At 39.2% G+C, this 25375-nt stretch overlaps 3 protein-coding genes across 3 annotated transcripts; all 3 read right to left on the reverse strand.

The window, feature by feature from the left end:
• Nucleotides 1–1711: 1711 nt before the first annotated feature.
• LOC148102569 (uncharacterized) lies at nucleotides 1712–8025 on the reverse strand. Its single transcript, XM_087842423.1, has 7 exons — nucleotides 7977–8025; nucleotides 7531–7851; nucleotides 5539–5655; nucleotides 5418–5459; nucleotides 5177–5325; nucleotides 4204–4486; nucleotides 1712–1806 (listed from the first exon to the last, which is right to left on the reverse strand). Exons 1-7 carry the CDS (start codon nucleotides 8011–8013, stop codon nucleotides 1712–1714), a joined length of 1044 nt encoding a protein of 347 aa, XP_087698549.1. The 5' UTR covers nucleotides 8014–8025.
• Nucleotides 8026–10186: 2161 nt separating this feature from the next.
• On the reverse strand, nucleotides 10187–13561 carry LOC148102570 (uncharacterized). The gene is made up of 7 exons (XM_087842424.1): nucleotides 13525–13561; nucleotides 13113–13433; nucleotides 12412–12522; nucleotides 12276–12317; nucleotides 12052–12200; nucleotides 10797–11087; nucleotides 10187–10258 (listed from the first exon to the last, which is right to left on the reverse strand). Exons 1-7 carry the CDS (start codon nucleotides 13559–13561, stop codon nucleotides 10187–10189), a joined length of 1023 nt encoding a protein of 340 aa, XP_087698550.1.
• A 7908-nt stretch (nucleotides 13562–21469) lies between these two features.
• Nucleotides 21470–25375, reverse strand: LOC148102571 (uncharacterized). Its single transcript, XM_087842589.1, has 6 exons — nucleotides 25336–25375; nucleotides 23469–23813; nucleotides 23040–23198; nucleotides 21867–21962; nucleotides 21741–21772; nucleotides 21470–21625 (listed from the first exon to the last, which is right to left on the reverse strand). The coding sequence occupies exons 1-6, from the start codon at nucleotides 25373–25375 to the stop codon at nucleotides 21470–21472; spliced, it is 828 nt and encodes a 275-aa protein (XP_087698715.1).

Genomic DNA, 25375 nt, shown 5'->3' on the forward strand with positions numbered 1-25375 from the left:
TGTTGCCCAAGATAAGGACAATGCTGGATAATATCTCCTACCCACTCCATGATGTGCTGGCTAGTCGCAGGAGCACGTTCAATAAGAGACTGAGATTACCAAAAAGCACCACTGAACAACACAGGAAATCATTCTTGTCTGTAGCCATCTCTCTGCACAACTCCTCCATCTAATACACTGCACACAGTACACATTGCAATAGTTACACTCGTTGCACATGCTGTACAGTAAAATAACAAATGACAAAGTTTCACAGCTTAGAGTTAAATATCAATCGTATATATTACACCTTTGTAATATTCTTGACATTTATAATTGAGTGATTTGTATATATTAGTCCTATTTCTTACATGTGTATACTTTGTAATATATCATATTATTTAATTCGTTTAGTCTGTTACTGTCTTGGAGCAACTGTAAACCACATAATTTCCTAAGTGATTATTAAAGTATTCTGATTCAGATTTCCTTCTCATTTTAAACTATCTCTTGGGTGTCCAAACTTTTTCACTTTCTTTTTCCTTTTCCTACATGGTTGCCTTTTTTTTAAAGACATTACATGTAAATAAAAGTCTAAACTGACCTTCTTTCTTTGTTCTTCATCGCATAGTTCACATCAGTGTAATGTTATATTGCAATATGTATGCTTGCAATAGATCTGTGTGCAGTGCTGTCTGTTTGGTGTGTTTATCGAAAACACCACTAGTGGGCATCAAAATTCAAATCTATGACATAATGAATTGAGACAAGCAAACATTAGCAATTAAATAAAGATCTTAGCCACAATATTCATGCACATGCTCATAAACACAGTCACAAATGTAAAGAATATAACAATGACTAATGTTCACACACTAGAGATGTTGCAAAATCCTTCCCCTTATATCATCACCCTGCAAAGGAGTATTTCACAATTTGTTAACCAGGTGTTGCACATATTGGAGAAATTTAGTTGTCCTTGAATGTCAGTACAACATTTACAAATGTCCTGATAGCTCTGAATAATTCCTGATGAATACAAACTAAACTAAACGAGAGACCGGTGACCAGCATCGCGGAGCATGACGTCCGTGCGGCATTGAGGAGAGTGAACACAAGGAAAGCGGCGGGGCCAGACGGCATCACCGGCTGTCTGCTGCGCTGCTGTGCTGACCAGCTAGCAGGTGTGCTCACTTACATCTTCAACGAGTCCCTGGCGAAGTCTGTGGTCCCCACATGCTTCAAAAGATTCACCATCATCCCTGTGCCCAAGAACAGCAAACCCTCATCCCTGAACGATTACCGGCCAGTTGCACTGACCTCGGTAGTAATGAAGGTGTTTGAGAGGCTGCTGAAGAACATCATCTCCTCCTCCATCCCAGACACCACAGATCCGCCGCAGTTCACCTACCGACCCAACAGATCCACAGAGGATGCCATCGCCCACGTCCTGCACACCACCCTCAGCCACGTGGACAAGAAACAGGGTAACTATGTGAGAATGCTGTTTGTTGATTACAGTTCAGCGTTTTACACAATAGTGCCCTGCAGACTGTTCACAAAGCTCAGGGATCTGGGACTCAACAGCCGTCTGTGTGCATGGGTGTTGGACTTCCTTACTGGCAGAACTCAGGTGGTGAGGGTGGGTAGATGCATCTCTAACAGCATCACCATCAACACAGGAGCACCATAGGGATGTGTCCTCTTGCCACTGCTCTACTCCCTCTACACTTCAGACTGTGTGGCCACCCATGGTTCCAACACCATTGTGAAGTTTGCTGACGACACAGTGGTGTTGGGTGCCATCTCCAACAACGATGAGGCAGCCTACATGGACGAAGTGAAGAATCTGGCATCATGGTGCCAGGACAACCACCTCCAGCTGAACGTCAGCAAGACCAAGGAGCTGGTGGTGGACTTCAGAAGGAGTCAGCACAGAGACTACAAGCCCATTATCATCAATGGAGCTCTAGTGGAGAGGGTGCAGTCCTTCAAGTATCTTGGTGTCCACATCTCCTCAGACCTGACATGGTCTGCCCACATTCAGGTCCAGACCAAAAAGGCTAGGCAGCGCCTGTACCACCTACGACAACTGAGGAAGTTCAGGGTCTCTCCAAAGATCCTCAGGATTTTCTATACAGGCGCTGTGGAGAGCATCCTCACACAGAACATGACATCGTGGTTTGGGAACAGCTGTGTGAAGGACCAAAAAGACCAGACAGTGATCCGTACAGCAGAACGCTGCTGCAGGATTGCTCTCCCCCCGCTTCAGGACACCTACACCAGGAGATGGCGGACTAGAGCAGCGCAGATACTGAAGGACCCGTCTCATCCTGGGAACAAACTGTTCAACTTCTGCAATCCGGTAGAAAGTTCCGCATCATCCGGACAAGGACAGAGAGACTCAAGAGGAGCTTCTATCCCCAAGCCATCTGGGCCCTAAACACACACACACCCACCCTCTCACATCATCTATAATTGACTGAGACAGGACTCTCTTCCAGACACTCTAAACCCAGGCACAATGTACATTTCAAATTCCTTTAATTTTAAATATGTTTATATTGTCTATTCTGTAAAATAGTCAGATATCTATTCTTATTAATGTACAGAATTCACCTGCTTGCTGCTACTACTGCACATTCACCTAATGTATATACTATATATATATAATGTTCATTTCACTGTGTGTTATACTTGTATAACTATGCATGTGACAAATAAAGACCCTTGAACCCTTGAACCTTGAACCTTGAACTGATCTGAACTCCTTCAGATCAGTTTAGGATTTTTGGATTCACAGGAGGCACAGGGTCTGCACAGCTCTGTTTTTTCTCTGTTTTAGTTTTACTGCTTTCCTCATTTTATGTATTAAAGCAGGAGAAATACTGATATAGATCCCAGAGTTAGTGTTTTATAGCTATAGCTAGTGTATGCTACATTTGATTGCTCTGGGTTCAGATGTTTGTGATTTCTGTCGATGAGTATTGGCAAAAGAATTCTAGATAACGTTTTACGGTGGTTTTTTCTCTTGTCAGTGTCACTGTACAAAATCAGCATTACAGTAGTTATCTACTGGTACTGTGCTGATGAGAAGCTCAAATGGAAAAAATAATGATGCAATTCATTTGGCAGCCTTTTACAAGGATTTTGTTTAAACAAAAATTCTATACTGGCTATAAAGTATTTTAAATGATATTGTCTGTGTGAGAATATGCAAATATGCAAAATTTGCTAACACATTTAAATCTAGTCCTTCTACCATCAAGAGGACAAAAAAACAAAACAAAAGCTATATTTAAATTGTCATCAGCCACCTGCATCCTTATGAGGGCGTACAACATTTTTCTTTTAGTATTTAGTATAAACACAAAGCCAACAATGCAGTACTTCAACGTGATCTTCAAAGTGATTCCACTGCAGAATGTGCCTGCTGAAAGACTGCATAGGCTACAATGTTGTACAAGCCTGACTGCTCATCAATACTTTTGTTACCTGTTGAAGTTCAGAATCTAGCTGTTACATTTAGCAATGATGCAATAACACAATGTGTTTACGGTAATGCGTTTAACCCAGCACTTATCGTCATATATACTGGTACTCAAATTATTCAAACTGGTACCGGCTACTAAAATTAGTAATTTGTAGGCCTACATGTGGAAAAATAATGATATAATACAGTTTGGAAGCCAAATATGATGGATTTTTGAGTTTATTTTCAATTTATCACTGTCTGCAAACAAACAGCCTATAAGGTAACATTAACCACAACAGCAGATGCCAACACACACAAAAACTTTTACTCACTAGAAATGTAGCACATTTCCCCTGACGTGTTAAAAATGTCAGCGTCAATTCACACTTTAGCTTTGAGTCAACAAGCTATTAGACTTGTTCTTAAATGAAACCAAAGTATAAACGACAAAAACACAGACAGAGACAGCCATGAAATGGAAACACTGACAGTACAATTAGTGTACATCTTTAATATTGGTGAAGACTGTTGTTGATGATTAGTGAAGAAGTTCACTTTTCCATAAATGTCATAAAATGTTACAAAATTACAAATCAGATGAAACTAATTCTGATTTATTTCTGATAAATCTAAACCAAACCAAAGCGATCTGGGCTTTTCACATGGGGCTCTGGAGACACAACGGTTTGCAAAACTCAGTGTATTTTTGCTTGTATTAGGTTTAGTTATCTCCTTTTTTCTACAAGCACCATCATCTGCTCTTTCAAATATGAAAGCTGGCAAAGTATTGATGTAGATTCCAGAGTTATTTTCATAGTCATTTTGGTTGTCTTTGGGTGAATCTCCTGAACCTGCAGGAAGCTTGAATAAAGTGATATTTTCATAGGTATCAGCGAGTACACTACATTTGGTCGCTGTGGCATCAGATGTTAAAGGATCTGCTCTTTGTTGGTGAGCAGAGACAGATGAACTCTTAGGAGACTTGTTACTACCCTTTGTCCTCTTGTTAGTGACATCATAACCGCAGCTGCCCTGTTGACAAGTGAAAAAGAAACAAATCAGCATGCTCTTATATGATCCGCATTTATTGGGTTTGTGTAGAAAATCAATTTTTAAATGATTATTAATTTAAGTACAAAAAAATGGATTTCTGTGAGTATCAATTTACAATTATCTGGATCTGTGTTACAGAGTAACCAGTCTAAGCAAAGCTGATCTACGTACCTCACCCTAGTGAGGTACCCAGAGCTGTAACTCTGTCAAACAAGCTCTGTCCCAAAGAAAACAGATTGAAGTGTGTTCAAAGAGTGTTTTAAGCTCATTTTTAACAATTCATTGGACAGGGTCAGTCATTTCCTAACACTGATTTTTGGCTAATCAGTGCATACTGCAGAAGCTAAAGAAACTCTACCAAAAATAAAACATGAGATCTAAAATATTGAATGATACCCTTCAGTGATGTTGTTGCACAGGTTTATCTGTGGATAGAGGCAGTATAAAGAATATTTTTTCTACCATTACATGTAAAAGAAAGGCATGAGGGTGGTAAGAGTAGTTTTTCATCTAACAGCATGTTAGTTGTGTTTTGATATAACACAGAAGGATTTACTCACATTATACTCCTATAACCACAAACGTGAACATCGTTTTGTGCTTCAGTTTATATTGCCTCTTTTTATTTGTGTACTACTTTCATATTGATCCCTGTTTTCTGACTCATACCTCTCTTTTGTTTGCACTGGTGAGGTCTGCACGTTTGGAGTAAACTGATTGTTTATGTTTTGAGGTTTTTCTGGACTTCCGGAAACATACTGCCAGCAGCAAGACGAAGATCAGGCCAACACCACCAACGGTAGCAAACACGATGGTACCTGATGAAAACAAGACAATTATCAGATCTTGTTCATGTAAACACTTTAAGCCAATAAGCTATTAGCTAAGCTAATATCAAACAAAACTTTACCTGTGTTGATTTTAGGTTCTTCTTCAGCTGTGAAGTTTAGGGCTGTAGGAAGAATTAAGTATTACTTCATGTAAGTTTATCTGTGATTCATATTCATAAGGACTGATATGTGTATTTATACCTGTTGAAAGTTCTATAGGCTTCATGGTTCCTGTTCCAGTTGTGAAGTTTGTTGTGTTGGTATTTTGATTTGTCCATGTGGCAACTCCCGGTATGACAGTTGTCACAGTTGCAACAGCTGTTTAAGAGAGTGGTTATTTACAAGGTATTTATACTATTTGTACTTTTACCTTTGTTAAAATATATACAACCCCACTTCCAGAAAAGCTGGGATGTTGTATAAAATGTCAATTTAAAAAAAGATGCAATGATTTAAAAAATCCAATTAATTCATTTCAAATCACGAACATTAAAAAAACATATATCAAATGTTTAAACCGAGAAATTTTTAATATTTTTGGTAAAATGTTAGAGCATTTTATGGAAGCAACATCCCTAAAAAATGGGATGGGCAACAAAAGGCTGGAAAACTAAACCGCTGGAGGAGCCTAATTTGCAGCTAATGAGGTTAACTGGCAACAGGTTGATAACATGATTGGGTATAAAAAGAGTATCCTAGGATTTCTTAGAAATGATTCCTCGGTGTGACAATAATCTAGAGATTCAGAGAATTTGTAAAACACTCTGAAAGAGACAAACCGGATACTCAGTACTGGATGTCCATGACCTTTGGGTCCTCACTTGGCACTAAGTTAAGAGAGGCACTGGTTCTTTTATGGAATTAACTGCATGAGCCTCAAAATCATTATCTATGAACAAAGTTCACAATGCAATGCCAGGTAAAGAAGAAGCCATATGTGATCATAATCTAGAAATACTACCGTTGTCCGTGAGTAAAAGCTGATTTTAAATGCACTGAGGCAAAGGTTATGTGTTCAGACAAATCAAAAATGTATCTGAAATTATTTTTCTCAAAAACATCAGGACTGCATTCTCTGACCTAAAGAGGAGGGTGAATACCAGCTTGTAACAAGTTCAGAAACCTCCATCTCCGATGATTTAGGGTGCATTAATGTAAAACGGCAGCTTGCACATCTGCCAAGGCACCATCAATGCTGAAATGCATATACAGGTTTTAGAGCAGCAGTAATGTAACAAGTTATTATAGTGAATTCAGTTATGACATTACAATTACAATTGTGTCTTTACTTGCGCTACAAATGCAAGCGCAGTAATACAAATGGCGCAGATGACAGATGCACACACATCCACACATGTGCAGTACCAATAAGTATAATTTTTCTAACAAAACATAGTATTTTATTCTATTTTATATAGTATGTTATTCTTTTGATCTTATTCTATTCCACAATTGTTCTTCATTTTCACTGCTTGTAATTTTGCACTGTACACTTTCTGCCGTGACCCAACAAATATATTCCCACATGTGGGACTAATAAAGGTTTATTTTCATTGTATCTTAAATGTACTTCAGTTATCTGCACGCTGGGTGGATATGTGTCTTTCTTCCTCTGATTTGATTTCAGTTCGTGAGTGGGAAGAAGAACAGCGGTGGACGAAATTAACATAAATTAACAATTACATTTTTTTTTTTAATTTAACCTTAAAAACATTTGTCTAAAACAAATCACTATATATAGTTATGCAATTTAAAAGGGGTTGTAAATCTCTTGGTTTTCACAAGGGCTTCAGTCTAAGCCACAGACAAAAATAGGTGGTGACCATCATAGTTGAGATAGGGTTGAGAAGTATAAGAAGTGGTCTGTGAACCACAAGATTATAAACATTTATAAATGCACTTCTAAGAATCAATTATAATAAAACTTTAGCTGTAATACATTTTTGTTTATTTCTCTGAAATCAAAAAGATATTTTTTTATAATTGTTGTGTGAAAGAAGTGGTTTTAAAAAAGCAAAACACTGACATATCATAGTTACTGAATTAGTGCAGTATGGGTAAAGTGGGAGTGGGTAAAGTTGTACAAAAACTTTGTTGTTACATTTTTTTAGTTACATTAACCCACAAACTGAGAATTGTACCTGCAAGAATGTAAATACAAATATCAAATTAAAAGTATTCATGTACACGTACCGTTCTTTACTGTTAGGTGTACCTGAGCATATGTATCGAAACCAGTCCGCTCCACTGCACACCAGTATTTCTGTGAGTCTGACAGCTGAAGATTGCTGAAGGTCACAGTGAAGAATCCATCCCCAGAGTCCACCAGAGTAATCCTCCCTGACTCTGCTCTTCCTCCAGATTCTACAGTAACCAGTATGTCTCCTGTGCTTTTACATGGATCTTTGCAGAAATACTTGTTGTTGCTCCATGCATATGTGTGTGAGCACTGGAAGGAGACACTTCTCCCTTCAAATTCCTCTACATTGATTACGTCTCCATTGATTAATGTAACTGTTGAAATTGATGTAATAATGTAATAAGTCATTTAGTAATAATAATAAGTGATGTGATAAGATACAATACATCAAAATAAACATTTAAATGACATAAACTACTAAACATGTGTAGTCACTTACCATATAAAAGGCAGTAGAGGAAAGAAGTCTTCTTCATTGTAGCTGAAAAAGTGACACTTGAACGTAGTTCTTTATTTTAAGTGATCTCTTAGACAACCTGCTTCTGCAGGTTTGTGGGCACAAAGGGAGGAAATGACACCTACACAGCCCCATATATGACAGTTTATTTTCACTGCTTCACGAACGGTGGCAGTAGCCATAAATATATATATATATATATATATATATATATATATATATATATATATATATATATATATATATATATATATATATATATATATATATATATAAACATGTATTCTATTTCTTATGGAAATAAAAGCAGGGAAGCAGGAAGTTTTTGATTTTGTTTTTTTATTACAGAAATGTTGGATAATTTCACACAATATCATAAATTTCATTTTAGGAATAGTTTAATATTTTAGAAACTTAATCGAATGCTTTCTGCAAGACAGCAATTTGACAGATATATATATTAAACTGTTACCAGTCTTCCTGGTTTGAAATGTGGAATGTTTCTCAAAATGTTTTTTTTTTCTTCTGTAATTACACTCCTTTTACAAACAGCCAAATACTGAGGTTTTCATTAGTACAGATATATTTTGAATATTTTTAGGTGCTATCTCAAACCTTTCAGTCAAAGGCTAACAGGTCAATAGTTGTCAGTTTACTCATAAGAGTCATTGTGTTTTGAGTTGTGGTTTTGTGGTTTAAAAGCTGTCAGTGCCTACATCTAACTTCTATCACCAAGAACATCCTTCCTGTAAAGTGGCAATGAGTGATCAAGACTTTCCAGTAGACAGATATGTGTGCAAGTATATGCAAACACATGCAGGTTTGCCTGATGACACTATACTAAAATCATGTCTCATATAAAAAACAAAACAGTAACATTAAAACATTAAAGCAAAGCCACTTTATAAAATGAAAATATATTTTCATGCCACCATAGGAAATATTCTTTTTTTTTGTCTCCTTATGAATAATCCAATAACACAATGATCAACTGGTTACATGCTGTATCATGCAGCATGCATGTTACACTGGAGCTGTTTTTTTTTGTTTTTTTTATCTCAATGCAAATACATCTGGATACAAAAGTCACTTTAGGATCTAGTAAGTACAATGAGTGACATGAACTGACAGACAAGCAGAAATTAAATGGTTGTTTTAAGGCTACATTTCTGTCAGAAGAAAGTGGAAAGCTTCAATCATACTAAAGATGTTTAGCACCCTCTTTGGGTTTTATACAGGGTTTTTCTGCTTCTTTAAATCTCAGACATAGATGCACTGTAATTGGAGCCCCTTCTGAAATCCTATGCCATAACGTAACAGCATGTGCACCTAGAAATATAACTATATGTTACACAGGGTACAACTTGCAAGAAATCATGTGTAACGCATATGAAATACAGAGCTACTAAACCCCTTTGCACCATTTAAAGCTATTCCTTATTATTGTCACACGGGGGCGCCGTGAGACTGTTTTGCATTATGACAACCTTAGGTCCGTGAGGCTGTCATATCTTAGGTCTTGTCCACAGGAAGCGTTTTCTGTCTCGTCTTTGAGCTCCTTCCCTCTATTGTGTCAAGTGTGTGTTGGAGGAAGACGAAGAATATATTGGGCCCAAACTCAGAGCACAAAGACGCTAACATCTGAGTTATTTGTGTTATAAAATCATAATTGGGTTTTTGTAACTACTAGAAAGGATTCTGGAGAACCACTGATGGCGAGCCCAGCACAAATGAGATTCTGGATGAAATGGTGAGGCCAGCCATGCAGTCGGATTATGGGAAATTTCTGAAGAACTAAGTCAAGCCATTTCTTGAATTTCAGATAAGCCCTATGTACTATTAGTCCTAACTGGGTAGTAGACAATAGGGTCTGCACACTGACACTTCCTTACAGTACTGATGTTTGGATCTCAGTGAACATAAAATGACAATTCAGACTGGAATTTTGTTCATTTCAAGATAGAAAGAGTTTATTTTGTTCAATAACTGAAGACCAGACACTTCTGATCCCCCAGGATCCGGGTTTTTCCCAAAAGAAACTACTGGGGGCCAAGAAGATAAAGGGTGTGCAGAGCATAATTAATGCCACCCAAAAAATCATTGGCTGCCCTGGAGACCATCGCCAGATCCTCCTGTCTCAGGAAAACCAGGGCCATTACAGGGGACCCCTTGCACCCCGCCCAACCCTCAGGTCAGTCAGGTTTCACACCTCCAGACTGAGCTGGAGGTGTGAAACCTGACTGCCCTGGGCCATTCCCCTGGGCCTTTCGGACAGTCAACAAACGTTTTATTTTTTTATTTTCTATGCACTAGCTCCGAGCACTTTGCAAATATTTTGTTCTCCAGTGTGTGCCTTTCTCTTATTTCTTGTATATATTTTGCTTGTTTTCTATACGTATATCTCTCTTGATTTTATATATTTGTCCTGTACATGTACAATGACAACAAAGGGCTAATCTATTCTATTTTATTCTATCCCCAGAAAGGACCAGTCCAATTTAACTATGACCAATAATCTGCCTGAGAGGGCAAACCTGCAGACACTGAGGATAGCTGCAAAAGTTAATAATCATAACTGGAGATTATGGTGCACATAATTGGAGAAATTAACTTGTCCCTGAATGTTTATGAATAACATACAAATTTAGATTAAGTTTGATTAATTTCTGATAAATCTAAACCAAACCAAAGAGATTTTGGCTCCTTTGCGGTTGATCCACAGGAGACAGAAGGAGATGCCTTGTAGGTACAGCTCTCTATATTTTTGCACGACTTAGGTTTAGTTGTCTTTTTGACAAGTACCTGTTTGGGTTTTTTTGGCACTAGAGCTGGCAAAGTATTGACATATAACCCAGAGTTATTATCATAGACATTTTGGTGCTGTGTTGTTGAACATTCTGAATCTGCAGGAAGGCTGGGGAAATAGATGGTTTCATAGATACTAGAGGGTGCACTGCATTTGGTTGCTGCAGGTTCAGATTCAGATGATGGGTCTGAATGGCATCTTTGTTGGTGAGTAGAGACAGAAGAACTCTGAGATGACTTTTTACATTGGTTTGTCCTGTCGTCAGTGTCACTGTACTCACAGCTGACCTGTTGAAAAGTGACAAAGAAAAACAAAATAATCACATTCGTGAGTGCTCTATCTATGTATGCTCTATGTATGTATGCTTTATGTATGCTCTACATCAACTGAGAAGTTCATTTATATTTCTTTATGGAATCTTTATTTATATATTATAAAACAAATTACTAAATAAATTAAGTATGTTGCATGAATTAGCCAAAAAAAAAAAACTGGGCTTATATAATTTATTCACACATACATACATCTTCTAACATTGTCTGGTTTTGTGTCCCAGAGCCACGAGTGTAGGCAGAGCAGAGAGAGAACATTTTCAATACAATACAAATAAATCAAACTAAAATAAGAAAACTCTGGAAACTAACAGAAACTTAACTAATTTAAAACCAAAATGCAAAATGAAATAAAAAATTTAAAAAAGTAGTTAGAAAATTCAAAACTATAATTACTCAAACTCGGAAATGAATCCAGCCAAAGGTGAAGTGTAGTTTGAAGTTGGTTCATGCTAGACAGTTACTTGGACAGGATGTGTGACTTTTCCTCAATCTGCCTAATGATGGTTAAGGATCTCAGTTTGCAGATCAGTTTCTATTTGCTCTACTGATTTGCAGCACAGCAAATTAAACTGAGATCTAAAGTGCTAAACAGTGTTTCAGTGATGCACTTATATTTAGTTTTATCTGTGGAGAGAGCCAGACTGACAGTTTCCTTCAGTTCTAATGCATGCCTTTTAAATGCCTGCAATGCTAAAGACAGGAAATGATTACCTGCGCTTGCCAAATAAACTATTTCCATCTAACATCAGTTATTTGCGCTCTCGCAAAATACAGAATCTAGGTGCCATAATGTGTCATGATTTACTCTCGTTGTAATTCTATAAATTCAACCCAGAACATTTTATTATGTGCTTGATTTATATCAACTGACTTCAGAGACCGTTTTCAGGGTTTATCTCCAGTTTCTAACTCATACCTCTCTTTGTTTTTCATTGCTGAAGTCTGTGCTGTTGCAGTAATCTTGTAGTTTATGTTTTGAGGTTTTTCTGGACTTCCTGATGCATACTGCCAGTAGCAAGAGAGCAAACAAAGCTAAACCCACAGCAGTAGTAAACATGATGGTGCCTGAGGAAAACAGGTTGAATTTCAAAATCTTATTCATTCAAAGTCTTTAAGTCATCATAACAATCAGAACTTTACCTGTGTTGGTTTTAATTTCTTCTTCAGCTGTGAAGTTTAAGACTGTAGGGCAAAATATAATATTAATTAATGTAAGTTTGTCTTTGATTTATTTTTATGTGGACTGAAATTTAATTATGTTAAATATTTCTTATACCTGTTGAAAGGTTTGTAGGCTTCATGGTTCCTGTTCCAGTTGTAAAATGTGTTATGTTGGTATTTTGATATGTCCATGTGGAAGAAACATCAGATATGATAGTTGCTGTAACTGTATAAGGAGGAGAATTGAAAGAGTTACTTAGATTGTCGGTTTTTCACCCTTTTCAAAATAATATGAGTCAAAACAAAACCATAAATGTATTTCATTAAAAAGCCCATCATGAGTATCATCAGCATACTGTACTTTAATCTTGTTTTTCATGTTGATACACTGCTCAAAAAATGGCTTTGTAGTAAAACAACTGAACTCAACTGCGTGCAGTCCAGAATTTTCACCAATTGAAAGTATTGTACACATTATCACGTAACAAATATGACAAACATGACCAAAGACTGTGAAAAGGCTAAAGTCCTGTCTCAGACAAGAATGGGTCAATGGTCTTCTTCTAAACATCCAGCTACTGGTCCTCTCACTTCGCAAACATTTGCAGACTGTTGTTCAAAGAGAACTGGCTGCTACACAGTGGTTCTGTGCCAGCCTTTTTGAGATGTGTTGGCACCATCAATGTCAAAATAAGAAAAGTTTTTCTTAAGTCACAATTTCTCAGATTGGCATAGGCTGTCCCTCCATTAATTTACATGTGTAAAATTAAGAGTATTGGTGCATTTTATTTAAAAGTGATAGAACAATATACGTACCTTTCTTTACTGCAAGCTGCACTTCAGTATATGTGTCAAAACCAGGCCGCTCCACTGCACACCAGTATTTCTGTGAGTCTGACAGTTGGAGATGACTGAAGGTCACAGTGAAGGATCCATCCCCAGAGTCCACCAGAGCAATCCTCCCTGACTCTGCTCTTCTGCCAGGTTCTACAGTAACCAGTTTTTCTCCTTCGCCTTTACATGGATCTTTGCAAAAATACTTGTTGCTGTTCGATGCAATTTTGTGTGAGCACTGGAAGGAGACATTTCTCCCCTCGAATTCCTCTACATTGATTATGGCTCCATCAGTAAGTGGAACTGCCAAAATTGATCATGTAACAAGATATGAAAGATGAAATTAAATCATTCAATGAAAAAATTTAAGTATTAAATTTGTGAATTCACTTACCAAACAAAAGGAAGTTGAGAAAAGAAATGGTCTTCATTGTGGCTGAAAAAGTAACAGCTATGTACCAGTAGTTCTTTCTTGCTCCCTTCAGGATCTACATTTACAGCCTTAATTAAACTTATACAGTATACTAATAAATAAGACAACAAGGTGCATGTAGAATTAACTAGCCATAAGTGCACAAAGCAGACACAATGCACACAGTTAGAATTGGTGAGCGGTGGAGGACAGAGTTGCTACTGCAGATAACTCAGATCTGCTTGCTTTGGTTTGTGGGCACAAAAGGGCGGAAATGACACCTACACAGCCTCCCTGACAAGAGCCTCTTTTAACTGGGTAGCAGTAATTTAAGTGGCGTTTTATACCACATCGGCTTAAAATTAAAATTTGCTGCATCAACTATAAATGTAATTAATTTATATATGTGCCTTTAGATTTACTGACAGTCGAGCACTTCATTCTCGGACTGCAGGCTTACTTGTTGTTCCTAGAGTGTTTAAAAGTAGAATGGGAGGGAGAGCCTTCAGCTTTCGGGCCCCTCTCCTATGGAACCAGCTTCCAGTTTGGATTTGGGAGACAGACACTATCTCTACTTTTAACATTAACCTTAAAACTTTCCTTCTTCTTTAAGCATATAGTTAGGGCTGGATCAGGTGACCCTGAAACATCTCTTAGTTATGTTGCGATAGGCATAGGCTGCCGGGGGATTCCTATGATACATTGATTATTTCTTCTTCAGTCACCCTCTCACTTATGTGTTAATAGACCTATCTGCATTGAATTGTACTTGTTATTAATGTCTGGCTCTCTTCTGTAGCATGTCTTTTATCCTGTCTTCCCTCTCTCGTCCCAACCAGTCGCAGCAGATGGCTGCTCCTTCCTGAGCCTGGTTCTGCCGGAGGTTTTTTCCTGTTAAAAGGGAGTTTTTTCTTCCACTGTCACCAAGGTGCTTGTTCATAGGGGGTCATAAGATTGTTGGGTTTTTGTCGGTATGTATTATTGTAGGATTTACCTTATCCCCGCCCCGCAGCCTCCTCCCGGTGGAACATGCCCGGAACACCTCACCCAGAAGGTGCCCAGGAGGCATCCTTGTCAGATGCCCAAACCACCTTAACTGGCTCCTTTCGATGTGAAGGAGCAGCAACTCTACTCTGAGCCCCACCCAGATGGCTGAACTTCTCACCCTATCTCTAAGGGAGAGGCCATGCACCCTTTGGAGGAAGCCCATTTCCGCCGCTTGTACCCGCTCTTGTTGATCTTGTTCTTTCGGTCACTACCCACGGCTCGTGACCATAGGTGAGGGTAGGGAGGTAGATTGATCGGTAGATCGAGAGCTTCACTTTTACACTCAGCTCTCTCTTCACCACAACAGACCGGTACATCGTCCGCATCACTGCAGCCGCAGCACCAATCCATCTGCCAATCTCCCACTCCCTTCTCCCGTCACTCGTATTAAGACCCCGAGATATTTAAATTCATCCACCATGGTGGTGGCCATTACCTGATGAAGCCAACAGAACCACATCATCCACGAAAAGCAGAGATGAGATTCTGAGACCACCCAAGTGAAAGCCTTCCATCACTTGGCTACGCCTAGAAATTCTGTCCATAGAAATTACGAACAGAATCGGTGACAAAGGGCAGCCCTGGCGGAGCCCATCACCCACCAGGAACGAGTCCGATTTATTGCCAGCTATGCAGACCAAGCTCTTGCAGTGGTTGTATAAGTATTGAATGGCCCGTAGCAATGGGCCAGACAACCCATACTCCCAGAGCACCCCCCACAGGACACCCCGAGGGACACGGTTGAATGTCTTCTCCAAGTCTACAAAACACATTGTAACGTTGGACCCAAGAAACATATGCTGGAGCGAATATGTTGACAGCAGAACTTTTATTTGATACTGTGGTTTTATTGACTGGGACACAGACACTCCCGCTTTCTCTCTGCTGTCACGTCCGCTCTCCCTCCGACTGTCACTGCCAACATATAAAGAGACACAATCACTGTCAGATCCCAGCACACCTGTTCACCCCGCCCCTGCACCGCCCCGGGAGCTCACTGCGTCACCCCTCCTCTGCAGCTGGCCAGAGACCACACCCACGCCACACACATGTAGACTGGTTGGGCAAACTCCCATGCACCCTCAAGAATCCTTGAGAGAATAAAGAGCTGATCCAGTATTCCATGACCAGGACGAAAACCGCATTGTTCCTCCTGTATCCGAGGTTTGACTAGCAGACTAACTCTCCCTTCCAGCACTCTGGCATAGACCTTACCAGGGAGGCTGAGGAGTGTGATTCCCCTATAGTTGGAACACCTACCCAGTCTGCCAATCCAGGGGTACTGCCCCTGATCTCCATGCAACATTGTAGAGGGATGTCAACCAAGACAGACCTACAACATCCAGAGCCTTCAGGAACTCGGGGGCGGACCTCATCTACCCCAGGGGCTATGCCACCAAGGAGTTGTTTAACTCCCTCAGTGACCTCGCCCCCGGGGATTGGCGGGCAATTCCCTTTGTCCCCAGACTCTGCTTTCTCTGCGGAAGACATGCCAGTGGGATTAAGGAGGTCCTCAAAGTATTTCTTCCCGATGACTTTCTTAGTCAAAGTCAGCAGTGGTCCGCCCGCACTATACACAGTGTTGGTAGAACACTGTTTTCCCCTCCTGAGTCGCCTGACGGTTTGCCAGAATTTTTTCGAGGCAGTCCGAAAGTCTTTTTCCATGGCTTCTCCGAACTCCTCCTACTCCCAAGTTTTTGCTTCAGCCACTACCCCCGCAGCATTCCGCTTGGTCTGTCAGTACCTATCAGCTGCCTCCAAAGTCCCACAGGTTAACTATGCCTGATAGGACTCCTTCTTCAGCTTGGTGGCTCCCTTTGGTGACCCTGAACATGGTCCATTCGATGTCCCCAGTCTCCCTCGGGGAGCTAGAAAATCCAATATTACATTTTTTTAGACTGCTAAAGTATATTGTGTGAATTAGGAAAAAAAATCAGGACCTTTGCATCCATACATATATCTACTACAATTATCTGCAAGGATGCCCAGATCTGCCTCAGCCTAGTGGAATCCAGCTCTCCTGTCAAAATACCAACATTCTAAAATGGCGATCTAACCACCAAAAGGCTAGTTGAGGGAATTTAATGTCACTTCCAACTTGTGATTAAAAAACTGAGGTCAGCCAATTGAGTTTAAAAAAATAAAAATACAGCGCAAAGAAAAAAGAACAGGACATCAGAACCAGTTACCTCACATGAGTGAAAAACTGGGTGGCTTTCTCCTGGCTTTTAGAAACAATTGTCAGGGTGATCTCCAGTTTCTGATTCATACCTCTCTTTTGTTTGCATTGCTGAGGTCTGTTATGTTGCAATAAACCTGTAGGTGATGTTTTGAGGTTTCTTTGTACTTCCTGAAGCATACTGCCAGTAGCAAAATAGAGATCAAAGCAAAACCCCCAATGGTGCCGTATACAACAGTGCCTGATAAAAGCAAAAGAATTGTCAAATTTTATTCATGTAAATTCTTTAAGTCATCTTATTGATCAGAACTTTACCTGTGCTGATTTTAGGTTCTTCAGTAATGAAATTCAAGGCTGTATAGGACAGAAAGGAATTTCACTTTTAATTTATATGTGACTCATATTTATATGGACTGAAATTTGAATATGTTATATATTTATTGTACCTGTTGAAAGGTATGTAGGCTTCATGGTTCCTGTCCAGTAAGTGGGTTCTGTTGGTGCTTTGCCACAATCATGATAAAATATGTAAATGAATATTTAGCAAGTAAATATATTCACTGACAATTTCAAAGGCTGGACAATCTGGCCTTAAGCTCACAATGCAGTCACAATGCACACAGACTTGCCTATTGAGTTGTGGAGGACATATATCTGTAAATGGGTCAGGTCTGCTATTAATCTGACTTTTGAAGGTTTGTCGGTACAAAAGTGAGTAAATGAGAGCTACATTTCCACCATGATGACAGTGTTTAAACTGTTTTGACATAAGTGCTGTTTTATGCCATATTTATTTATATTTTGAAAAGTTTTCCACATCAACTATAAAAACTCGGTTTTAGCCATATGCTATTACACGTGCTGACAACTGTCAATAAAAAACATTCTTGTTGTTTGTTCTTTTTTATTCTGATATCAACATCAGAGGTCATTCCACCAATTATGAGAAACACAAGATCTAAGCAAAGGCTTATATTCAGACCACATGAGGGCAAATAAAAAAAAATAACCAGTTGTGGGTAATGTAATAAGTTATTATCATACAGCATGTATACTGTTGCTAAGCTTCACTTACTTTCAAACATCCTGGCCTCACCTGCCTGCCCTCCTGCCGTCACACTACCACAGAACCTTCAACGCTCAGGACAGCCGACACACACCACCAAACCCACCCGGACCGCACCACCTCTCCTTCAACGCTTCCGTCTCCCACCTGCACAGTAAGACAAAGAAACTCATAGCCTCCAGTCTCTCCAGAACTCCTCACTGGCTACCATTTTAACACCGCTCTTCTTTCTTCCAGTGCGTACCTAATCACCAGTCCAGCTCCCGTTGCTTTCTTGGACCTGTCACTCTGCTTTTCCTCCTCTCTCCAAGCCAAGACCCCATGCCCCATTTATCAAGCCTTAAGTCGAGTGCCACTGTAAATAATATCCTTGTCCTGGTTAATAAAACACTGTTAAAACCTTGGGCAACTGACTGCCCTCAGATCAAAGGGGGCTGAATAATTATGCACACCCCACTTTTCAGTTATTTATTTGTAAAAAAAAAAATATTTGGAATCATGTATGATTTTTGTTCTACTTCTCACGTGTACACCACTTTGTATTGGTCTTTCACGTGGAATTCAAATAAAATTGATTCATGTTTGTGGCTGTAATGTGTAATAGCAGCCTAGGGTTTCACACCCTAGGGCTCAGGTCGATTTTCAGTTTTTTTAATTGTATCATCAACTCTGTGGCTGTATGTTCTGGACACGGGTGATGAGGAGGGCTAGGAGAGAACTGACAGTAGGCATCAAGAGATGCGCACAAAAGATTCAGGGTAATTTTTCTTCCCAGGATCCATGCAGTATGTGGAGGGGTATCAAGTGCATCACTGACTACTAAATCAGGGATACTCAATGCCCTAGGGATCCTTCTCTGCCTGAGGCTCTCAACTGGTTCCACACCCGCTTTGAGGACCCTAACCTAACCTAACCTAACCCCCCACCCCCCCAACAATCAGACTCACACCACCATCAGATGAAGAAACCCTCAGTGTGACCGCAGCTGAAGTGAAGAGGACCCTCAAGAGGATTAAACCCTGCAAAGCTGCCGCCCCAGATAACATCCCCGGGCGGGTTTTGAGGAAATGGGCTGATCAGCTCACTGAGGTCCAGACAGACATCTTTAACTCCTCCCTCATCCAGGCAGCTGTCCCCACCTGTATGAAGACCGCCACCATCATCCCAGTCCCTAAGAGCTCTGCTGTGACAGGTCGAAATGACTATCGCCCAGTAACCCTCATGCCGATTGTCACAAAATGCTTTGAGAGGCTGATTATGGCCCACATCAAAGTCATCATCAGTGTCACTTCAGACCCAGACCAGTACGCCTACCGGAAGAATCGATCCACAGAAGATGCCATCTCTTCTGTGGTTCACACCACCCTCACCCACCTGGAGCAGAAGAATTCATACGTCCGAAAATGAGATTTTTAATCTCAATGAGATTTTTTACCTGGATAAATAAAGGACTAATAGTATGCTCTTTATGGACTTCTCATCTGCGTTCAACACAATGATCCCGCAGGCACTTGTTGATAAGTTACTGACTCTTAGACTGAGTTCCTCTCTTTGCAACTGGGTTCTGGACTTGCTGGCCAACAGACCGCCATCTGTGAGGATCCACAATGTCTCCTCATCTTCCATAGTCCTCAGCACTGGCTCCCCTCAGGGCTGTGTGCCAAGTCCCCCCCTGTTCATGCTGCTTACATATGACTGCTTACCCAACCATCCAGGCCGTCATATTGTGAAGTTTGCGGACGACACAGCTGTGGTTGGTTGCATCACAAACAATGATGAGACCGGCTGCAGGAAGGAGGTGGAACACTTGGAGGACTGGTGCAGGAAAAACAATCTCTGAGGAGCATTAAATGCAAAACCACCAGACTGAGAAGCAGCTTCATTTTGAAGCTGTGAGACTTCTCATTGCATAAATGGACAAGAGCTGATATTGTAGCACCTTAATCACTACTGACACTTACTGACACTGTCACTTTATCAATGCTGGTCATCATGCCCTTTTGCTGCTAAAATATTTATACCTATATTTATACCTACATTTTATATCCATGCTCCATACTGGTACTCAGGTTGTTGCACTCTATTTATTGTAGTATTTATCATATTATTTTATTACTTGTTGTTCTGTTTTTGTTTTAAAAAATATTTATTACTTTAATAAATACTTTATTCTGTTTCTTTTCGCTCCGGGACCGTGTGTACATAATTTTGTTCCACCTCATGTAAACATGTGATGCGAATGACAATAAAGCTCCTTGAATCCTTAAAAAGTGCTGAGCTGTCAACTGATCACCACCTGGTGGTGAGTTGGATCAAGTGGCGCGGGAGGATGCTGGACAGACCTGGGTGCCTAAACAGATAGTGAGGGTGCACTGGGAATGCCTGGCAGAGGCCCCCATACGCGAGATCTTCAAGCCCCACCTTCAACAGAGTTTCGACAGCATTCAGAGGAAGACTGGGGACATGAAGCCTGAGCAGACCATGTTCAGCACCTCCATTGGTGAAGCGGCTGCACTGAGCTGCAGCTGTAAGGTGGTTGGTGCCTGTCCTGGTGCTAAACCCCAAACCAGATGGTGGACACTGGATGTGAAGTATACCATCAGGCTGAAGGAGCCGCATTACCAAAAACCAGGGGATGAAAGAAATGGTCTTCATTGTGGCTAAAAAACTGTTAGTTATGTAGTTCTTTCTTTTCTAAATAGTCGCCTCAGGCTGTGCCTTTACAAGGCTAATTGTTAAAAACTTAAAACATATTTAAATATGTGCATATGATCCACAACTCTCCATCTTGTCATATAAACAATTAGTATTTTGTAAATTATATTCAAACATTTTCAGTCTATTAAAAACAATACAACAAGGTGAGTGTAGACCAGCCATGAGCACACATAGAAGCCACAATGAAGGACAGACTAGCTTCTGCAGGTTCTGCTTTTGAAAAATCATCTTTATAAAATAATCTGTCAATTTCTGTTGGCTCAGTTTCCTCCTGTTTTTCACTTATTAGCTTAGGTAAGCAAGTTGTCTTTTGGTTGGGCTTAGGGCCCTTTAGAGTTTTGTTATCTTGCCATTGCTCACTGCTGACTTAAATAAATGGCTGCATAGCATTTTGAAAAGTATTCTGTTTTTGCTCTTTCTTGGGTGGTGTGTGACTGGAGGGTCACTTTTCTTGTTGCGTTTAATTCCCTCTTTAGACCAAGAATGTAACAGCCTTAAATGACAGAAAAGCTTCTTTTTTAAAAGAACAAATTAAATGGTCCACACAAAGTAATCTTTACCTTGAGAAAGCTCAGTAATATGAGTCATTGTTTTTTAGAGTTGTCGTTTAATGGTTTAAGAAATGACTGCTAAAAAAAAAAGTGTAAAGGTTGAATATACCGCTTGTGTGTCGCACCATCATTTGGTATGACTATGATACCACTTTAAATTTGCGTTTAGAAATACAACCTTTGTTCTTGCTGCTGTTCATATTTCTAATGTCTCCGCTTATTGTTTATGATATAAAACCAACTAAAGGATCCAAATTGGAATATAGAAATATGAAAAATCTCTCAAAGAATTAGAGTCAAATAGTTTGCTTTATTTTTATGTAAAATTCAAAGAAGAAAATAAGCTGTCAGGACAAAAAAGACTTCTCAGTCCATGGTTTGAAGTTCTCCTGCCTCGTAGATGGCAGCATATTCGGAGGTGTAATTATCATCGGTCTCTGGAGCAACATCTGACTCAAAGGCCTGCAGCTCCACTGCAACCTGACCAGATTCAAAAACTGTATTTTCCTCCCGATGATCACTCTGTGAATAAATCACCATTGTAGCTATTTTCTGAGCAGTGAACATTAGTGTTTGAAACAGCCTTTAGATATGGAAACTCAGTTTTAAAATAGTTGAATAACAAATGGTCACTCACCTCACCCTTGCTGTCTTCAGCTCTGTTCGGACCTTTTGAGATAAACAAAAAAATTTGTAATGTACCTGAACAATACCCTGCCATGGAATTATTATACTTTACTGTCTCTAAACCTGTGCTACTAGCCTGTGTGACTCCGCCAGTGTCCATAGAAAATAACAGGGATGATGGCACAGACCAGAAGAGCTAAGGTCCCTGAGACAATGATGACCATTGTAGTGTCTGCACAAAACAAAAGACTTTCCTTTAGTTTGGAGAACAGCAGGTTCATAAAACAAATCAAGACAATTGTCCTAAACACATTTTAAATCTTCTTATTTTTATGGGAAAAAAAGCACTAATCAATATCTTGTGTCATGTTAAAGTTTATTTCTGTTGATAATATTCCCTGTATTCTAGGAGTAAAGTTACTTTTATGGTGTACCACTTTGCCAAAGTTTGTGTGACAAATGTGACAGTATAGTTAAAACTTAAAATTTTCATTTATTACAATTTTTTTTAATCTATGACAACCTTTAAAAATGATCTCAGGTGAACTACAAAACATGACATTGTACACTGTGTCGTTATCTATTTAACAAAACCAAAATGGAGAAGCACTGTGTGAAAAACTAAGCAAACGTTTGATGCTTGCATGGGAATTAAGAAGGAAAGCAGTAGCCAGGTGCTGCTAGTGTAAGTGGGACTACCTCTTGCACTAGTTTTAGCAGTTTGCGGGTCTGCAGCATTCAGGTATTCACGTGAATGTTCTTAAGACTTCTGGAACTATGTCCCTTAGACAGATGAGACCAAAGTGGAGATGTTTGTCATTTTAACAGTGCCACATTTGGTGAAAGCCAAAAACCTAAACCACTAAAACAATTATTATATTACAAGTAAAATTTCAAGTTATATCCATTCTCTTCCGCTTATTCTTATCAAGGTCGCAAGGGGCTGGAGCCTATCGCAGCTATCATAGGGCAAAAGGCAGGGTAGAGACCCTGGACAGGTATCCAGCTGTAGCTAGATTGTGAGTACCACAAATACAACTATGACATCTGCACCATGAACACATCAAAACAATGAAATGGAGAATGTGTAAGCAAGACTGTGGAATGTCATTATTTTGTTATTACTGACCAAGTATCTTCATGCCATCAGTTGGAAGCAATGCTATGCTGTAGCACACAAAAAATCAACTTTGATGTAATGTATAAATCTGAGTCTGATTAAACCATTCTCATCCAGAGTTTTGCTATACATACATGCTGTATTCGCTGTTGTTAATCGTGCTATCAGATCCATGCGGCCTTGAAATACCTGTGAGTCGGGATACTTCATGTCTGTTTCTCTTTCCACCTGAGGGTGAAGATGCTGCTGGTGATTGCTCGGTGCTGAAGGTAAAGCTGTCATGTGACAGAAGTGCCGTTTTGTTCAGAATGATAGTAGTGGAGGAAGGAGATCTGGGAACAGTGGAAGCTTTGAGAGAAGAGGACGCAGGAAGACTGGTGAGAGATAATGTTTGTGTGCTCATGTGACACTGTTAGTAACTTTGTTAATAAAGAAGTTAATAGACATTTCAGTCTTAATTTAGTTAAGTATTGCAAATGCCAGCCACATACTGGTGGGCTCAACATTAGTGCACAAAAATGGTCAAATGATTACATTATGCTAACTTACAGTTAAAACTTTGACCTTAAAATGGGTCACCTGCACCAATGAAAGAAACCTGCAGGAAACTTAACCTACCTTCTACAACTATGAGATTAATTTCCCGATACAACACATTCAAGGTTTTCTCCACTCCACAGCGATATCTCCCTGTGTCCGCTTTCTCCAGCTTCTTTATAGCCACATTGAAGACTCCATCTTCTCTGCCATTGTTAATGCTGTATCTTCCTTGACTTATGACAGTGGATCGCCTCCTCTCACTCTGAATGAGAATGCTTTTGCTGGAGCACACTCCTTTGCAGAAATACATGCTGTTGTATTTGGCACCGCTGTCTCTGTTCCAGCTACCGGAGCAGAGGATGGAGACCTCACCTCCAACACGGCCGCTCACCTCTAGCACTTCTGAGGCCACCATACTCACAGCTGCAGTTTGACACAAAGAGGCCTGGTTACAGCTTAACACTGGCTCTAACCAGCATACAAATGTGGTGAACACAAATTATATTTCTTGCTGTACTGACTTCTTTATCTTCTCATGCATTTTGATCTTGGAAAAACATTTCATTTCTTTCAAATTGAAACTTGATGTCCACATGACATGGATCATGCCCTACTAACCTGCTCAGTGTTTATCTTTATGTTTGTTTTCTCTGAATGCTTGTCTTCTATCTTTCCATTTTCTCCTTACCCCAAATGGTTCAGGCTTTTTTCCCTCTGAGTCTAACACTGCTGGGATTCTTTCTTTCCAAGGGAACCATTCTCTTTAGCTTTACCTTATGATATAAAATGCACTGAGGAGAGTGCTGCTTTGCTATAGAAATAAGATCAACTGATATACCATAGTTAACTGTTGGTTTGAGTCAAGGAAATTATAAAATACAGTTTAATGGCATCAAAAGAAAGCACTGTAGACTTCTAATCCTTCAAACACTCTCTGCAAATTAGAAAAAAAATGCATATCCATGCAGAGAAGAGGCTAAACAAAGAAACCTTTTATTTCACAGCCAGAGTTAAGTATCCTCAAGCATTATAAAAACATTGATGAAAAGATAAACAGTTTAATTGATTTCTGCCATACAAGCTCTTTGATATTTGTTTACTATTTTTGAAAGGGACTATTTTAACCCAAACCATGGTTCTTTCATAAACTTAACCAAAATGTGACTGAAGACTAAATTTAAAAAAAAAATTAAAAATACAGACTACTTCATAATTTATTATACTTGCAATTCATCGCATTGAAATAACAACATTTTCCCACTCTATTCTATTCTATCATAATATTATGTTGCCATTTCATTATAAATATGTAAGTAATAAAGTTTAAAAAGCATAATTATTAAGAATTGTATGACTGTAACTTATAATTAATATAACACAAAAATTATCACACCAAACATCTTAACTTACTCTCTTGTTGTACATATCAATTTAATGATTTTAAGATGATAATATACTAAGAGTAGTACATTCAACTATACTGAATAAGATCGCTTTTGATGGCTTAACATTATGATTATATTGTATGCATTGCAAACAATCGCAAAATTTAGTTTTTATCTTTTTTTTAGAGTTTAATCAAGATTCAAAGTCACTGCAGCTGCATTACAAATAAAAACCAGTTAAAGTCTATATATCATATTAGACCAATCTTTGATTGTATTAAGAATAGCCTCATAATTCACATAGATTTAATTTATCAGACATTCATTAAAAGTAAAATATTCTATTTATTTTTGAAATTACTGGAGATGACCTGACAATTTCAAAACTGCTCTAACAAATCAAAAAGATCCATTTTCATTTAAGAAAATGCCAAAATGATTCACCTACACATATTGCATTTATTTCTTCACTTCAATTCATGTATAAGTACACATTAAAATAGAATATAGCTTTTACTGATTAAAACAAATGCCTCTGGATAGAACTAATCAAAACTCACCTGAGAAGCAAAAAGACATGAGGACATGAAGGGGCTTCAT

Source organism: Neolamprologus brichardi, chromosome 6 (assembly GCF_056152115.1).
Source record: "Neolamprologus brichardi isolate AB-2024 chromosome 6, ASM5615211v1, whole genome shotgun sequence".
Taxonomy (NCBI): Eukaryota; Metazoa; Chordata; class Actinopteri; order Cichliformes; family Cichlidae; genus Neolamprologus; species Neolamprologus brichardi.

Excerpts from the sequence above, each read along its gene's own strand:
- LOC148102569 (XM_087842423.1), bottom strand. The coding sequence starts at position 8,013 with ATGAAGAAGACTTCTTTCCTCTACTGCCTTTTATATG. Across the intron at positions 5,460-5,538 it reads GCCTATAGAACTTTCAACAG|CCCTAAACTTCACAGCTGAA; the intron begins GTATAAATACAC and ends TTCTTCCTACAG. Across the intron at positions 1,807-4,203 it reads ATTTGAAAGAGCAGATGATG|GCTGCCTCATCGTTGTTGGA; the intron begins GTGCTTGTAGAA and ends TCGTCCATGTAG.
- LOC148102570 (XM_087842424.1), bottom strand. The coding sequence starts at position 13,561 with ATGAAGACCATTTCTTTTCTCAACTTCCTTTTGTTTG. Across the intron at positions 12,201-12,275 it reads AGAAATTAAAACCAACACAG|GCACCATCATGTTTACTACT; the intron begins GTAAAGTTCTGA and ends TGTTTTCCTCAG. Across the intron at positions 11,088-12,051 it reads GCAATGAAAAACAAAGAGAG|GTCAGCTGTGAGTACAGTGA; the intron begins GTATGAGTTAGA and ends ACTTTTCAACAG.
- LOC148102571 (XM_087842589.1), bottom strand. The coding sequence starts at position 25,375 with ATGAAGCCCCTTCATGTCCTCATGTCTTTTTGCTTCTCAG. Across the intron at positions 23,814-25,335 it reads CATGTCTTTTTGCTTCTCAG|CTGTGAGTATGGTGGCCTCA; the intron begins GTGAGTTTTGAT and ends GTCAAACTGCAG. Across the intron at positions 21,626-21,740 it reads CTGAAGACAGCAAGGGTGAG|AGTGATCATCGGGAGGAAAA; the intron begins GTGAGTGACCAT and ends ATTTATTCACAG.